General features: G+C 42.9%; 1 protein-coding gene across 23 annotated transcripts in view; it reads left to right on the forward strand.

Annotated features, from left to right (window-relative positions):
- The window catches only part of TCF7L2 (transcription factor 7 like 2), a 181,099-nt gene that overhangs the window by 142,865 nt on the left and 20,890 nt on the right, over nt 1–17,344 (forward strand). For 18 of the 23 annotated variants that reach the window (XM_076339023.1, XM_076339024.1, XM_076339032.1 and 15 more), the window contains exons 5-7: nt 10,856–10,988; nt 13,135–13,237; nt 15,981–16,067. In XM_076339023.1, coding sequence (XP_076195138.1) covers nt 10,856–10,988; nt 13,135–13,237; nt 15,981–16,067 — 323 coding nt within the window. The remainder of the gene's footprint in view (nt 1–10,855; nt 10,989–13,134; nt 13,238–15,980; nt 16,068–17,344) is intronic. The other 5 variants (XM_076339026.1, XM_076339028.1, XM_076339030.1 and 2 more) reach the window with 1 other exon arrangement.

Consider the following 17,344-nt stretch of genomic DNA (forward strand, 5'->3'; position numbering starts at 1 on the left):
AACTGGTCTCCTTCAGTGCCTCGTCTGCAGCAGCGTCCGTCCCACATGGCGATCGCTCTCCCTGCATGCAGCATCCATCAGCATTAACAAACTCGCTTGGAAAGTGAGGAGGGGAAGAACGCGGCCATGGTTTCCCAATTATTCCCCGTCAAACCGCCCTGTGTGGCTTTTGCCCCTGTTGCAGAGTAACTACTTTGCAACTTTAGGGAAAGGGATAAATAAGAGATGAGAAACTGACTCTTGGCGAACTCGGATGCTGCGGTTTGCCCTCAGTACCCGGCTCAGATTTAGGAAGCGGGCGTCTCGCCACTCTCATAGGCGAGAGCGAGGTGCAGGGGAGAAGGCTTTGCCCTTGCTCAGTTCAGCAATGCTCTCTGGGTACCCCTGTTTATTCTCACTTAGGAGCAGCTTGGGAAAATACAATAGCCAGGGGACCGTAACGTTAGCGATCTTGAAGCTCATCTTGCATTGCTTTTACAGTGGGGTCAGTGGTTTACAGAAATAGTAAATGCTAAAGGAAAAGCAGGGGGAGGGAGAGACCAGAGCTAATGGTAAAAGTCTGCCAAGTGTCACCTCAGTGTTACAATGACAAGAAAATATACTTTCCTTACAGCTCTCCCCCTAAGAAATTTGTTTTGAGGGATTTGACAATCTTACAGATAAAGTGACTGCTTGCTACACTTAACTGATCATGCTCCCTCACGGCCGGCCGGCGTTTCCTCGCTGCACTTAGTAATACCTGTGCAACCTGGGTTGTAGTAGCAGTGTCATTGATTTCCAAGGTAACTGCTTTTTAGCTCTTCTGAGCAGACCTACCTGCGTAGGGGGGGGAAAGTCTTTTCCCCACTCCCTGGAAGGATGATGGTAAAGTGCTATATCGGAAAAGAGAGGAGGCTTCTCTAAATTTTGATAACCGCAGCTGACAATTTAGAAATAAGACAGTTCTCGCAGCCAACATGACAGTGGATTTTGAGCATTCAGAAAACACCAGGCCAAAAAACTGGAGACATCTTGATCTTTTAAGACAGCTTTTCCACTACTTTAAGTGAAGGGGGGGAGCGGGGAAAGAAAAAGAGAGAGAAAAGCTGCAAGGAAAATAATACAAAGCCAGCACAATTGGCATCTCGACAGTAAAGAAAAAAGTTTTTGAGGTTAAGAGAAGGAAAGACAAAGCTGTTATGTACCCGCGGGATGCAATTTTAGTGGGAATGGAAGATTTGAGTGGTAAAGGAGGAGCGCTTGCCTCTGGGTTCTCTCTCTTCCAGCAGTTCGGCTGCTGGCATCTCAATTTGAATTGCTGGGTGAGTAGCACTTTCTGTGTGCGCGCTTTCCGTCTTGACCGTTGAACTTCTGATGTGACTTCTCTCCCTCTCCCCCTCTCTCCCTCTCCTTTCCTTTCCTCCTGTGTGGAATAAAAAAAAGGGGGGGGGGGGGGAGAGAAATCAAGCAAGCATCTCCAGCTGTGACCTTTGTTAGCGACGCTGATTTTATGTATTTATTTTATGGTAATCGTCTTTTTTAGTAGGGGGAAGCGCAACTTTTCGATGACACTTTAATTTTACAGCAGAGGCGAGGAGCGAGTGGCAGAGTGCCGTTTTGTCGAGACACAATGGTGCAGCGGGGCAGAGTTGTTGCACTCCTCCTCTTTGCCCTTCCCTCTGCCTGATTTTGGGGTTTGGTTTACAGAAAAGGGGGGGGGGGGGAATTTTTTGTCGTGCATCCAGGGTGGGATCAGGGTTTGTTGGGTGGGTGGGGGGGGTTCAGAGCCTGATGTACAGCAGGTTTCAGGGGCTGATTTCTGGATGCTGAACAATGGTTACCAGCGAGGGAGAAGTGTGTGCGCGTGTATTAGCTGTGCGTTACATCCGCAGTCATACATTCACACAGTGACCATGACATCACTAGCTTTTCTTTTCTTTTTCTCCTTTGGGGTGGAGGGGGCCACTTCAAAGCTTTCTTCAGTTCAGTACGATATTTCCTTAACTCTGAAACCATGAAGGTAAAAATGTTTGGGTTGTTTTGGTTTTTTTTTAAGGAGAAAAAGTTGGTTTGTAGCAGGGCACATACGTTACAGTTACGGGGGTTTGGAGATGGAACGGTTTAACTCGTCATACACAAAACGATATTTTTTTTTTAATTATTATTAAGAATAGTATGTAGTAGTTTTTAATTGGGTGCTTTTGATCCTGTGTTTGGTTGACAGTTAAATTTTCTGAATTCTTCAGAAAGCTCAGCTGTAATGTGAAAGATGAAAATTTTAGGGGCATTACATAAAAATTATTTCACCCAGTGATAAAGGTGTATGAAAAATAATACTGAATGTTGATAAATATGTGATAATGTGTTTTGACACAGTGGTTCTGTGTTCGTTATCAGAAGTCCATGAGACTTTTTTTCTCCTATTAATATATATTACAGAAAGTAAACCTACCCTTCAGCCAATTCTGTACATTGCCCATAATTATACACAGAAAATAGGAATGTATTTAAGAATTTTAGAAAGCATCGCATTTTCACTGGAGGTTTTGTGGGAATCTTTGAGTTTTCTGCTGTTTTCTTTTCTAACTCTGCCAAGCTTGCTTAGAGAGTCACTTGATCCAGGAGGAGGATTTCTATCACTTCAGTACTCTGTGATACCTTTGCCTGAGTAGCTTAGTTGATTTGCCTTTTCTCATATAAAACAAGGGATAAAATTCTGTAGAATTCATCTAAAATGAATTAATCTAAAAGGACAGTTATTTAGATGTTTCTTCTTTCACTGCATGTTGTTGCATATGCAGGTTTTACATGGCTGGTGATGAGATCTTGTAAGCGTTTTACCTCTAGAGGAATTCTTTTTGTTGGGACTTGGGGCGAAAGGCCTGACAGCGCTGTATAAATGTGCCTGTTTCTTTTCTTCCAAAATATTTGCAAGGTGTTTCAGTTCTGATGTGCATTTAACATCCCGTTTTTAGGGAAACTTTGTTGAATTTATTCAAGAAATAATTGATCTGGACTTACTTAATTTCATCGCTCAATTGTTTTGTGGCGGTGTGTGTTGTTTTTAGCACATTAAAAAATGAAAACGTTTTTTAGAGGTTTTTTATTTTTTAAGCTGTTTAATATACATTTGCTAGATATATTGTGTATTGGTGTTGAGCACAGTCCGCTATAATTTGTGAATACTGCATTTTAAAAAGCTGTACTGAAAACTTGGCATTGTATATTAAGTCATGTATGTGCATGTTAATTTTTTAATAATGCTGTTATTACTGAAATTGCCAAATACAAGAGGGTATAGGCATGCACGCTAATTTTTTTTAATTTCTTGCCATTTTTTAACAGCCTCATATTCAAGTTCTTACTGTAGACAGAAGTCACAGATACCCTAACAAAATCAGTGGAGCTATTTCTCCTACAGTATATGTCTGTCTAGTGCTGAAATATGCGATTTATATGCAAGAATTAAAGCTGTTTATGACGTGGCATTTTAGAGAATGCTAGGCAGTAAGTAAAATTGCATTAGTAGGTATTCATACAAAGCACATAACAAGTAAGGTCTATCAGGGCAATTATAAGCACTCTCTTGCTTATATTCGCTTCTCCCTTCCTCCCATCTTTTCTGAATTTTGTGCTTGCATTATTGCTCTATATCTCTCCCCTCTCCACCCCCTTTATGTTCAGGGCCGTTTCCTGAAGACCTGCTCAGGTTTCACCAGTCTCTTTGCTCTGTGGTGGTGTATCCAGCACACCTTGTACTGGTACTGCTTAAGACAACAGTAGTTTTTGTTTTTAGTCTAAGGTATGACAAGTCTTTCTGCTTTTTGCCTTGTTAGACATGAACGAAGGCTTGCTTGCTCTGAAGAGAGAATATCTGTCTAGTAATTAACTAAAATATGCGAAGAAAGCACCGAGTATTTGTCAGGTTGGGGAAGAAACTGTGCCTCTCCTTTTGTAATGGAAGAAATAGATCTGGGCATCTTGATGCCTGAAACTTGAAGAGTCTAAGCACTACCCTGTCCTTCCCGTACAGGGAAATCCACCTGTTGATCAAATCATCTCTAATTTTGAGATACAGTGTAAGGCTTGGCTGGATATGTGCAGGCCACAGTTTCTGGGCTATAGGGTGGGGTAACTCTGGTGTCCAAATTTGTATGTCAAGATCAGGCAGAGCAGATGCAGCAGAGTGCTTTCTCATTATCAATAAAGCATTAAGAGAATGAATGAGGTAAAATCTAACTGGCATCAATGTAATTCCAAGTGATGCTGAAGGATCTCAAAATATACAGCTGTGTCTAAGCAGGTACTTGTCTGGGTCTGACCTGACAGAGTAACACCACATCGTCGAAGGATGCAGCACTTAACTTGTATGTAAAACCCCAAGTTTCTTTTTTTTACTTAAAAAACCAAAAAACACCCCAAATACCATAGCAGTAAGATTACAGTCCACAACAGCTTTGAAAGCAAAGTGTGAGCGCACGTAATACTAACGTTTTACTACTAGTGTTTTTAATTCTCCTGCATAAGAACTAACAGGCAGTAATTAGATAGCTAAACTCCAGTTCTTTCCCTTTTACGCTAGAGGATTTGGCATATGCTAATTGTCACCAGATCATTTCACATAATTGCCTTTTGGCGAAATTAAGTGGAAATTTCCTGAACATCTTAAGCCCTTGCTTCCCCACCCCCTCCCCTCAGTACCTTCGCTCCCTTACAGGAAGGATGCCGAAGATGTCAAGCACGGTGGCTTAGTGCTCCTGTATGCAGGGGGCACTTCATCATAGTTAAAGGGGGGGAAGAAAACGAATTCTTTTCTTGAATGAATTGCTGGACACTTAAAGCCAGGAAGCTGATTTTGTTGTTTTGTCTGAAAGATTGCTATTACAGCACAGGATTTTTTTTTTTTTTTTTTTTGGAAGCCGGCAGTACTTGCAGGAGCAGGCGCTCGCTGGCCTGGGAAGTGGTCAGGGAAGGAGGGGGAAGAAGCAGAGGGATGCAAAAGTGTCATGTCCCCTGCTTTTTTTTCTTTTTTCAATTAAGGGGAGGGTAGTGGTTTGTTTTTTGGTTTTTTTTTTTTTTTGTCAAGCTCTGACTGGGGGGGTATTGTCCCAGCACATGGTTGTCCATGCTCCTGTCATCATTTGTGTGAAAGAAGAAAATGAGCCTTTTTCTAGCAGGGCGAGTTGTGATTATCAATGGAGGCCTTGTCTCCTGCTACAATGGGCAGTTAGCTTAGGGCAGGACCTTAGGCAGAAATCGGCTACATTAAACTGTGAAAGGGCTCAGGCCACTGTATCAGCCATAATGGAACAAGGGGAAGTAGTTTTCAGGAGAAAATGCTTAGTCAGGTGTGAAAGCATCCTTAAAAAAAATAAACTGTGACTCCACTAGCTAAATGGAGCTGGGTAAAATTAAATCTTCAGTTTTTTTCAGGAAGTGCTCCATCACTGGCATTGAATTTTTATGCTTGGGAAGGGGATAAGGACCAAGTTACATATAGCTGGTGGGTTTGGTTGGCTTTAGCTTTTCAGTTAACCTGAATGGTTTGCAGTTTCCTTGCTGAAGTTTGGGGTACCACCCAGAGGGGCTGCTGATGTGGGTGATCCCCGGGGCCGGAGTGGTGCTTACTGATGGGTGCTCTGCTTTGATGTTGGTGACCCTGGCTGGAAACGGAAGAATATTACAATATTTGCAGCAATATTTTGAGATTTGCCTTTTCTTGCAACTTAGTTTCCTGATTTGGGGGGGGGGGGCGGGTCATTCCTAGGCCAGAACCAAGGAGAGATCAACCTTTGGAAAAAAAGAAACTCTCCTCTTCTGAGCATCTCTGGAGCTGCAGAGCAGCTCAGGAACATCTGGTAGCATTTCACTGGCCATAGTCAGCATAACTGCAACAGCACCATCTGGAAAATACAGGGAGACAAGTTACAAACCTATCTTTTAATGTGGACTGGTATTGAATGATACCCTTTGCTTAGCCCAGGGAGCAACTCCAGGAGGGCCTGCTAATTCAAGACCACTATCGACCTCCTGCATCCACCCTGGAGGAGGGGAAAAGGCTGACAAACCCTCTTCTGTGCTGCTTTTGTTTTATTGTATTAGGCTCATAAAGGCACTTTCAGGCCCATCTTTCTTCGTCAGAAAGGAAAAGCAATGGGGAAACAAGGACATGGCAAAAAAGACAGACGGAGCTCTAGCTCTGTTTGTTTTCAGTGTCTGTTGATTAATAGGTTTTAAGGCGGGTGGTGAGCTCTCATTCCTCCTCTGTTACCCTTAGTGGAGGAAGGGGAGGGGGCTCTGGGGATCCAGGGTGCAAGTGCCTGATCAGTCCCTCCCTTGCCACGTTCCTGGTTGTGGGTGGTTGGGGGGTGCCCGGCGGGCAGCAGCCCTTCCCTGCCTCATGAGCAGGACTTAAGGCTTTAAGTACACTTAAAAGGTCTCCCTGGGTCGGGGAAGGGGGTCCCTTCCTGGCTGTGGCTGCGGGAGCTGTGCTGGCGGCTGTAAGAGTTTCAGGTTGTGCTGGGGCAGGAGCATCCCCCCTGCCCTGCCCTCGGCTGCTCAGCCGGGGATGCGTCAGAGTGGAGTCTCCCGCTGGCCGTTCATCTGAGGCCGAAGGCTTTTTTTGCAGACCTGCTTCTACTAAAACCACGTTATGCCGGTGAGGACAAATCCTCTGGCCTCTCTGGCATGTTTTCCTCTGACTTTGAGTTGATACCATGTTTTTATTACCAAAGCCAAACAAGCTATGAATTTGCAAACAGAATTTGCAGTAACAAACTCTTCCTATTTAAAGGTTGGTTTCTCTTTGTGTGCTCAACAATACAATGTTTCATCTCCTGCAAGTCTTATGTTGCTTTCAGAGACTTAGGAACTATTGATTTATACAGCATGTATTAACTTCTTCAATAAATGGGGAGTATTCATCAGTGGGGTGTATTAAATTGGGCTGTATATGCATAGAAGTATCTTTCATCCTGTTAATGAAATGTCCTTACCATGCAACAAAGACTAATACACAGCAATTTATACACACAATCCCCTGCAGTTTAAACCTGAAGTTCAGATATTTTTTTTGTTCCCTAAAGGCACCTATTGGAATTTAGGCTAAATGGATCTCAGTATCCCTCTCAAACATATATCAGTCCAAAATTTGTTGTGGGGTTTGGGTTTTTTTTTCATTCCAGAGCTCCATTATTGTTTAAAGTCATCTGTGTTTAAGCACTCCCAGAAGCATTTCAAATTCATATAGAGAGATTTAGTAGTTGAGTCCCTATGGGGACAATTTCCTCTGGTTTGCTTCAGGCAGGGGTTATCAAGAAAAGCAAACTTCTGTTGTTTTTTTGCAATTCTTTACCATGCCCTCTAACCCAGCATATGAGACCCCAGCTTTCAGTGGAGAGGAGTGATTTATCAGCAGATGACTTGGTACTTTGTAGATGCTGGGATTTCTCTCCAGAAACCTCCACTTGTTCCCGTCCTATTACCACATGCCCTGATGCTAATCTGTGTGTACCAGTGCAGCTCTTCTTTCTGTGCCTGACATAGCCATAAATGGAGTTCTTCAAGTTGCCAGAGAAATTCCTGCATCTCACAATGGCTTTTAGCTTAAAACTACCCTTGATAAAGTACTCGCAAATATATATTGGAGAATGGCCTTTTGCAGAGGGATGGCTAAGGTCATCTAATAGGTGTCTCCTACTGATGGCTTCTGTGGTTTACCTTTCATTGCCAGTGGATGGGGTTAGGACCACACTTGTTACTCAGGCAGAGCTCCCATTGACTTCAAAGGAGGATGTATGTGCGGGATTAATCCTGCTCTTTCCCAGCTAGTCCTTTCTTTCTCTCTTTTCCAAGGAAGCTTAGTTAACTTCAGGAATGCTGCTTTTAAAGAGCAGCTTATTTAGCATATTATGCATGATCAGCTCGGCTTGCGAATTGCGCGTGCTGTTCTGAGCGGAGTTACCGTCCCTTTTCCCAGTGTGTGATAAACAGTGCAAAACAGAATACAAACCTAGCCCGGGGTAGTGATACGGATGCAGACTGATTTGCAGGGGCAACGGATCACACTCCTCTGTCCTGGAGAGCATATTTTTGAGCATGTAGATGACAATTTCCCCTTTTCCCCTGGTACGTTCTCCCCACACCCACACCTCTGCTCCAGCATCATCAGAGTGGCAAAAAAGTATCCTACCCTTACATCCAGTACCTTTATATGAATTGTCTGTTTGACTGCAGGGCAGTCACCCAAATAAAAATTACTTACCTGGGGAAAAGGTTGCAGACTAAGGTTCAAACTCTTGGTTGTTGATTTATAATTTTTTTTCTCCTTTTGCTTTTTATTCTTTTCTGAAAGGTGTTCAGTAAAATACATAATAATTTAGCACTCAGGCCATTTTGTGGAGATATTGTAGGGGGTCTTGGTATATCAAAGCAGTGGGTGGTAGTTTCCCACAGTTTACATATAACCCCCTATGGTATATCTGGCTTTGCTGTTACAGGCATGTAAGTCCAGCTTTCCTCTCACGTGTTGTTTTTTGTTTGTCGGCTTAAGTTCAACTCTCTAATGTTATTCTGTCACTTTTTTTTTTTAACTAACCGGTTCCAGTTTCTATGAAAATAAGCTCTCCATGGAAGACAACCCTCAATGTCTGTCAGGATCTGGGTGGAGGTTTTTTTGCAGTGATGTGAAGATAGAGTTGGGAGAGCACAGAGCTACAGCAGCTACCAGCCACACTGTGGGTCACCTAATAGCAAGAGTACACACAATTCTTGGCCAGCAAAAATCACTCTTATTGGGAATGATTGTTTTTTGTGAACCAGATCAAGTGGTCATTTGACATATAATGTCATGTGTTGTTGAGTAGATGCCTGCTAGTTTGCATGGTGTGTGATATGATGTGTTAACATGAAGCCCTTGCCAAACCTTTCAGATACTTTCGGACTGCTTGGGTTGGTTCATCTGGAAGAGGACAGATTTTGGGTTAGAGCATCTCCTTTGGCTTTTTGAATTAAGGGACTGAATCCCCATAGCTCCTCTGATGTGAAACCATTATGGATCTGTGCAGCCAAAAGTTGTCCTTGATTGTACAGCTGGCAGAAGACCTGACCTGCAGCCCAGCCAACACAACGTACTGTAATTCATAGCGTTGGCTGCCATGACCATGCTCCGTGCTGCGTGGTGGACGCTTGATGTGGGACTCTCCTGCATGTGTTGTTAGAGGGGAATCATACCGTGTAAGGGCTGCAAAAACAAATACACATGGTAAAAGTTGTGGGAAGCATAAGCACTGCTCTTTGGCTTGCTTCTCTTGGATGCACACTTTTTTTTGCATGTTATCAAAGGGGTGAGTCAAATACCTATGTACAGTTGGGGCTGGGGGAGCCTCCCGGGGCAGGTGAGGCTGGAAGAGCTGAAGGTGAAGCTTTGCTGTGTCTTGACCAAAGCATGATGGAGTGGCTTCTTGTTTGTTTGGGGGAAGACTGACGTTTCTTTTCCTCCTAGCTCTCAGTCTGTCTTCCCTCTTCCTTCCCCCCAGTCTAGAAACTCATTCTCAAAGAATAAGTGAATTTTTTTTCAAATGCTTTTAAGGGAAGCTAGAAGTGTTCGAACCAAGATCAGATAATAATTTGTCTAAAGTGGCACGGTGAGGGTGCGTGTGTTTGGGGGTGCTGGGGAGCAAGTGGTGGGGTTGGAGCCATCCGCTGGCAGACCCTGAACGGCAGCGGCGCTATCGGGGGCTGCCGTGGTATCACTACTTTATTTTAATGTGATGCCTTTTACTTGATGTTAATGCAAGTTGTTCCTTACTTAAAGTAATAAAAGGAAATGAAGACACATTCTAAAATGAAACCTGACTCTAATCCATTCATCATCTAATACCAGCCTCTTTATCTTTGCTGGTACCTAATCTGGTTAAATGTCCCTGTTGTAGGATTTTAGTGAAAATCCTCTATGGGGAATAGGGTTTTTTGCAATTGGATTACTCGCAGTAAATGGTCCAGCAGTTCGCTTGTTTCAGCTTAATTTTTTCTTTGTGATCTTGTAAGGGTAAGTTACAGTTCAGCCTGCCTTTTCCTTTCATTCATTCACTCCTTTTTTTTTTTCTTGTTGTTAAGAAAAAAGATTCCCCCCCCCCCCCGAGCTAGGAATGTGACAGGGAAAACCTCATGATATCTGCATGATTATTTTTCCCCCACAAGGGTGTTAATTTCAATGGCTTTATCTGTGTTTTTGCCATTATTTATATAGCTGAATATTTTAGTATCCTAATTCATCAGTATCCAGTTTCCATTTATTAGCACTCTGATGAATTGATAATTAATCAGTTCTTCTAAAATATATATATATAAAATATGCAGGTGATCGCTTGTCAGCTTAATGCTTGCTGATGAAGGGAATACTCTAGCACTACAAAGGCTTTTTATCTGGAGTATTTGCAATGAGCAGTAAAATGCAGAACTGAAAGTGAGGACAGGAAGGGGAAAGGAAAAGACCTACCAGGTCAGTGAGCATCTGGGTCTCGTGCTAATTAAATGGGGGACTCTGTCAGCCCCTCACTGAGGAGTCTGCCTGCATCTTGGAGGTGAAGCGTAAGATTATAAACTAAAAAGGAAAGATTTTAAAGAATTGCTGTTGCTCCGTACAGGAGCACAACAGGTCAAAAAGATTAAAGAAACTCAAGAGGAAGGAAAGCGTGTGAGGAGGTTTTAAGCAAGAGAGTGGGAAAACTGCAAGGGTGATGCCAAGAAGGGATCTGGAAAAGTCTGAGGACTGTGTTGAAATCCTGGGTACTCAGATTTCTGTATGCCATGCCTTGTGCTGCAGTGGGGAGTACCTGGCACTCCTCTAACGCCGTCGACCTTTTTCTCTTGACAGTCTAACAAAGTGCCAGTTGTGCAGCACCCACACCATGTACACCCTCTTACACCGCTTATCACGTACAGCAATGAGCACTTCACACCGGGAAACCCTCCTCCGCACTTACCAGCCGACGTAGATCCCAAAACAGGTAGGTGGGAAATAGCGTGGGGTTTTTTGAGAGTGGGTGTGTGGATCTTTCCATTTTGCGTGTTGGGGGAAGGAGTGCAAGAGGAAGGATTTCCTATGCTGGAGCACCAAAGGGGGCATGTAAAATGTCACACGCATGCAAGAACCCAGACAAAATAGTTTCTTTTTAAGCCAATTAGGCTTCAGAAGGAAACCTACTGGGTGAATTTTCATAAAGCTTCTGCAGGGTGATACCAGAGTTGCATGTGTGGGGTTGTTTGCAGGTGTGGTTTTTTGCAAGCATGATACCCCAGCTAGTAGTTCGATCTACCAAGTGCTTGGTTTGCATGCACAACCCAGAGTTAAACATGTACGTTCTGTGATCTGCACTTAGAAATTGCAGCTGGAATTTTAAAGGTGGTGGGTTATGACCAGTTTCAAAACGAATCTCTTTTAATTCCCCAAATCCCATTGTTTCTGTGTCAGGAGTTCAGCCATTTTTCTCCTATAATGTTGAATTTTCATCCACTCTAACTACTTAGCTCCAGCTCTACACTTGCAACTCTTTTCCCCAATGTAAGTCTACCCAACTCTCAGTTCAGCCTGAAGGGCAGTCTTCTTGAATATAGAGCACCGCGTAAAACCCTGACTAGATTTATTGGTGTTACAGAGTAGAATTTACATGTTATTCTAACTTTTTAAGAGTCCCTGTTTAACCTGAGGGCTCAGAGAAGTCAAACAGTGTCAATCTTCTTTCTTCAGGCTGCATTGAGTTCCTAGTGACAGTGGTTTTGTTTTTGTTAATCCAAATCCCAGCTAGTTAATTGGAAAGTACATCAGAAACTGAATTCATGTCAAAGGAATCGCTCTATGTCAGCCCTAATGTATGCAGATAATTTATCTAAACTCCAGCCCTTGAATGAGGCTGTGCATTAGCTGGTTTTCACTCCCTACGCTTCAACTGGGGCCCCCTTTTAATTGTGCTTAATGCTAACTTCACATGGCTTAAAAGGAATCCATCTCGCCATCCCTGGGTATTGCAAGTGAATGGCATAGTCAACCTCTCATTTAAATAATGGTAGTACAGGGAATAGCTTTTAAATGGTTATCGTAAAACATATGATTAACGTCTGTGGACTGTTTACTTTTCTTCTGTGAACATTCTTTCAAGTGTGCAAATAGCTCGCCGGATGGTTAAAGCCCAGTTAATCTGTTTGGGTTTTGTAATGGAGAAAAAGCAATGTCTGCATGAAAATGTCACACAAGGAGATTTAATTTAGAGATTAAAAGCTTCCCGAGTGACTTAAAAAAATAGTTTTTAGCCATGAATACAGTACCCCTTCCTTTTAATGCTCTCTGTTTTAATTTTGCTTCTGCTGTGTAATTGTGCTCTGGCTTGTTAATTGAAAGACCCAGTCTTGTAACCCTTACTCCTCTGAGTAATTCCCACTTGTTCTTAAGGTAAGGAGCGTTAAGATTTAAGGCTTGTGTCTGGAGCTGTCTTCTGCTCTCCGAGTAGGAACTGCACCAGTTTCAGAGAGGATGGATGGGCTCTCTGTCCTTCCCTGCATGCCTTCAACATCTGCCCCTGGTTTTACCAAGTATTTCCAGGGGCTCTCACCTCCACTCCTAGGTTTTGGGAAAGGTTTCCTAGGTCTGCTCAAAAGCAAACTTTGTTTGCAATTATAATGACTTTGTAACTCGTTTTGGAGGTTACTTTGGAATAACGCCATGCTATCGAGTACCCAGTCAACATGTGGGTAGGGCCTGTGCTTTTTTGGTGACTTTGAGACTAAAATAACCATGAAGTTGATACAGGGACCATCTTTCTGTTGGGCATTTAAGACAGCACCTAGCACAGCATCACACCAAAACTATAGCGGAGACTCCTAAATTCTCATCCTAAATAACAAAATAATTATCTCTGATTGGAGAGGTGACTGAGGGAGCGAATCACATCAGTTTTTCTGGTTGAATCTCATTTAACAAGATGCGAAGAGGCTCACTTTATAAAATAAGACTGTGAAACAGCCTTTGGAAACCCAAAGTGAAGCCATGAGTATTGTAATAAAAATGGATAGCAATTTAGAAACATATGTGTTTTTTCCTTATACTTTATTTATTTCCATATCTCAATCCTAACGCTGCTTTATGTTCTTCTTCCATAGGAATTCCAAGGCCTCCACATCCTCCAGATATATCTCCTTATTATCCGTTATCACCAGGCACTGTAGGACAAATCCCCCATCCGCTAGGATGGTTAGTACCACAGTAAGGAGTTCCATTTTTTTAATTTCCTTTTTCTTTTTTGATGTGTAAAATTTATGTTAAAAATCGTGTGTGTGCGCATGTGTGTGTGCATTGAGATAAGTCTGTTTGCCAACTGCCACTTCATTGAGTGGTTATGAATTTACCCACCTCATGAAGATTAATTAAAACTTATGCCAGGTCATGTGGTCTTAAACAAACATGAGCAGTTGGACACAGCTTTGCATGTCATCTCAGCCAGCTGACAGCTTGTGAAGCATGAATTTTTAAACCCTTCTGCAGAAATGTCCTTTTCTTGTTGATGCATTTACACTTCACCATGTGGGTTTTTCTCAGATCTGGTTTTCTGGGGGCTCAGGGTGGTTCTCATGGACTATTTTTTACCAGGGCCATCCTCACTATAAATGTACAATTTGAAATTTCATTGGCCTTCCCTGTTGAAACCCCTTTCGTTTTTCGTGTGAAACAGTAAAGCTTTATATCGGCCAGTGAGCAGCATTCCTGGTCGAGACGTGGCTGGGCAGTTGGCATCTAAGGAATGGAATTTTCTTGCAAACAAGAAAGAGGAATTAGTTTACTTTAAAACCGTCTAAGAAAAAGAGCCGTGGAAAGTTAGTTTGGGGTTTTGTTTTCTTTTCAGCTCCTCATATCCCACTTGCAGAGCCTTGTTGGGTATGAGGTTCCCTCCAGTAATTAAGTTCTTATTTTCTTTTTTTCTTATGTTGCTGTCTCTGCAATGGGTTTATAATGCACTTAAGCCCTGCTGAGGCCTTTTGTACAGTATATTTGATTTAAATACTTACAAAATACATTTGTATTGCTGGATACGATGGTTCTCTGCATTATAAATCAAGACTATTACCCTATTTTTCTCATGTAACAGGCCTCATCAATTTTGGGGAGATCATATTTCTTTAGAAATGAATTGCCCAAAGCTAGAAATAGTTTGTTCCGGCTCGATGTTGTTTGGCCAGCTGTGCTAAAATACCTCTTCACAAGTTTGCCCTCTGTAAGGAAATGGAGTTCGCACCCCGTAGGAGAGCAGGGCAGAGCAGGGGGTCCCCACACACACCCAGGTCTTGGGCAGGGAGGTGAATTGGTGTCAAAGGCTTTGGGGGCCTCTTTCAAGCACAGAAGTGTGGATGCAGGAGAGCTGGAGCTCAGACCTCGGCCACGGCAGCCTGCTTCTGGCCACTTTGCAGGCTGCCCTTCCTCGCAGGGTGGTCGTGCAACTTGTTTGCGTAGAGGCTCTCCCACCCTGAGGGTGAAGCATGTCCATCAGCTCTCTGCAGAAGGCTGCTTCTCCAAAAGAGCACAGCATGAGCAGAAGAAAAACCCAGAGCATTGCTCCCTGAAATCTTAAATTCCTCATTTGTGGTGATTTACTTTTTATGTAGGACACCCTGAATGCTGGTAGAATGCATGTCAGCTCCTTTATTGCTTGCAGGGCCCAGCTGCAGTACAGCCATCTCATGCTCCTCTGTTGCAACGGCTTACCTCAAGTTTGCACAGTAACAGCCTCGGCATTTAAAACAAATATACTCAGCTAATGCCAAAAGTCAGTAACATTAAAGACATGAGAGTGCAGGGAAGAAATTCCTCACTGTCATTGACCTGTGCCTCATTGCTCATCTGTGTCTCAGAGCCTTACATCTTTATGTTTGCAGACACAGGTTTGTCCTTGAACCTCATGTCATGGCTGCCAAACCACTCAAATGTTGCCATGTGTGGCCAGTTTCATCAGGCTAATGGCCATCTCTGTCACAGGAAGACTGTGTCATCACCACTGGTTTATAACAAGTCAGCATCCATGGCATACTTATCTACCACAGCTCTTACAGCTTCTCCAAGTGTTTTTTGTTGAGGGGTGATACCATCACATTTGCTTTTGCTCTAGGAGAATAGCATGGCCAACTTTGCAGAAGTAACCCAAGGTTTTTATTTCCCCTCTCATTGCCACTCATGCTTCACCATCAACTTCCAAACCCACCCATCCTCAACTGGCCTGCATGTCTCTAGCATAGGACCCCCCTCAGAAAGCATCCTGCCCAGTCAGATGATATATTTGAAGGACAGATGAAAAGAACTAGCCAGCACAGACAAACCTCAATCAGAAAAAGTTGTGTGTCTTTCATGAGGATGCTGTTTTGCATGTTGCTGTATTTTTTAATTATTGTAATGAGGTGTGATTGTCTATTGGTTACCCACAATACTTCTTGGGGACTCTCCCCCGGTAACTCTTGTCAACACTTGTTAATCTGACAAAAGGCTACAAATTAAGCTCTGTTAATTTAATGTTTTCTCACCGAGATCTAAATACCGAAAGAGGCCCAAAGCGCAACTGAAGTCCTTTGATTCACTGTACTTTATTTTGGTATAAATTTACATTCATTATTGTTTTCCTTTGGATGTGTAGCCCTCAATTAGTGTGATGGCTCCATTAAAGCAAGCGAGACTTCGCCTTTAATTATTACAACAAAACACCTAGTTTCAGCTTGGGGAGAGGGTCTCTATTGACATAAGCAGAGGTTATAAAATTTAATTAGCCATTCCTATCTGATTTATGGCATTCAAATTGTTCTGTGTTTCTTTCCTTTGATCCTTGCTGTACAATCCCCAAGATTTTTGTTCTGATCAAATGAGAATAAAGCTTACTGTGCAGAGAGAAGTTTTTTGTTGGGTTTGTTTTTTTTTTTTAAACCCTTTTGTCTTTCTCTTATTCTCTCTTTCCCTTCTTTTTTGCCAGGCAAGGTCAGCCAGTGTACCCAATCACGACAGGGGGTTTCCGCCACCCTTACCCAACAGCTCTGACCGTCAATGCTTCCATGTCAAGGTGAGTTCAAATGCTGAGGTCCTGAATTGAGAGCAAATGTAACTCCTCCTGCCGCCCTCTCTAGAGGAGGGCATTTCATCTAGGAAGCGTATTTCTGAAAGCACTTCAGTTAAATAGTCATCCTTAGTTTTTTGGTGGGGCAGAGGAAGAGAGGACGAGGGGTACCTTCCCATTTGAGGAGAAGAGGGTGTCCTAGTGCTGTCATTGGGCTTTAAGAATTTGTTTTTGAGGGAGAGGTGGAGGAGCGGGAAGTCATCTTTATAAGCCAAACTAAATGAAAAAGCTGGGAGAATGTGATGTTGAAAGAGCAGGGAGGAGAAGTCGTGATACCTTTTGCTTTCTCGGTGGCTATCACCCAGAGCAGCGCTCTGTGTGCGAGAGGGAAGTCTCAGGAGGGAGGAGGGCTGCTCTTCAAGCAGAGTTGGGAGGAAGGTTATTGCACTATGTTTTCCCCTACCAAAGCTCCAAACACTGATAGTCAACATAAAAGGGCCTGCCTGACCCTCTAAAGCTTTAGAAGTATATATTTCTCCCCCTCCCTACCTCCAATTAATTCCATCTAATTTTCCAGGGGCTGCTAGTTTTATTTACAAACTGGTTGGCAGCACTATGTTTAAGTAATCACTAATTGCTCCTAATGATAGTTTTATTTTCTGTTCATCTGATTTTCAGTCTGGTTAATTAAATCGGTGGAGGTTTAGACTTTCCTGATGGGCTGAAACAGCTAATCCATTTTGATGATGGCACATAATTAAATTAGCATGCATTACATAGCAAGGTTCCACATCTCTTCCCTGCTCTGTCCCTTCCTCTCCATCTCTGCAGTTTAATATGTGAAGGTTGGTGTATAGAGGATTTAAGGAGGAAAAGATGCGGGGGGGGGGGGGGGAACACACCTCATTGAGAAATAGAAACCTGTAACTAGAGCTCGTGAATGAATGGGTAAGGAAATAGTGTGTTGTGTGCTTTAGATAAGTAGAATAAAAGCAAAAAATTAAAATTTGCCCATGTTGCTCCAGCAAATAGAGAGACAACTGGAAAATCAACTTGAAAAAAAAAATTAATAGACCCAGCACAGGGGAGAAAAAAATCCTGGGTTGGGGAGAGCTGCAAATTTAAACAATGGTTCCCTCCCTCCATTTAATCTTTTTTAATATCTATAAAAGACTTGCAGGCATGGTGTGAGGCAAAGTAGAGCTTGATTTAGTTTAATTATTATTAGAGAGGCTAGTCATTTGAGGGAGGGGGGAGATGTGGGAGGGGGGAGACTATATTCC

This window comes from Aptenodytes patagonicus, chromosome 5 (assembly GCF_965638725.1).
Source record: "Aptenodytes patagonicus chromosome 5, bAptPat1.pri.cur, whole genome shotgun sequence".
Lineage (NCBI taxonomy): Eukaryota > Metazoa > Chordata > Aves > Sphenisciformes > Spheniscidae > Aptenodytes > Aptenodytes patagonicus.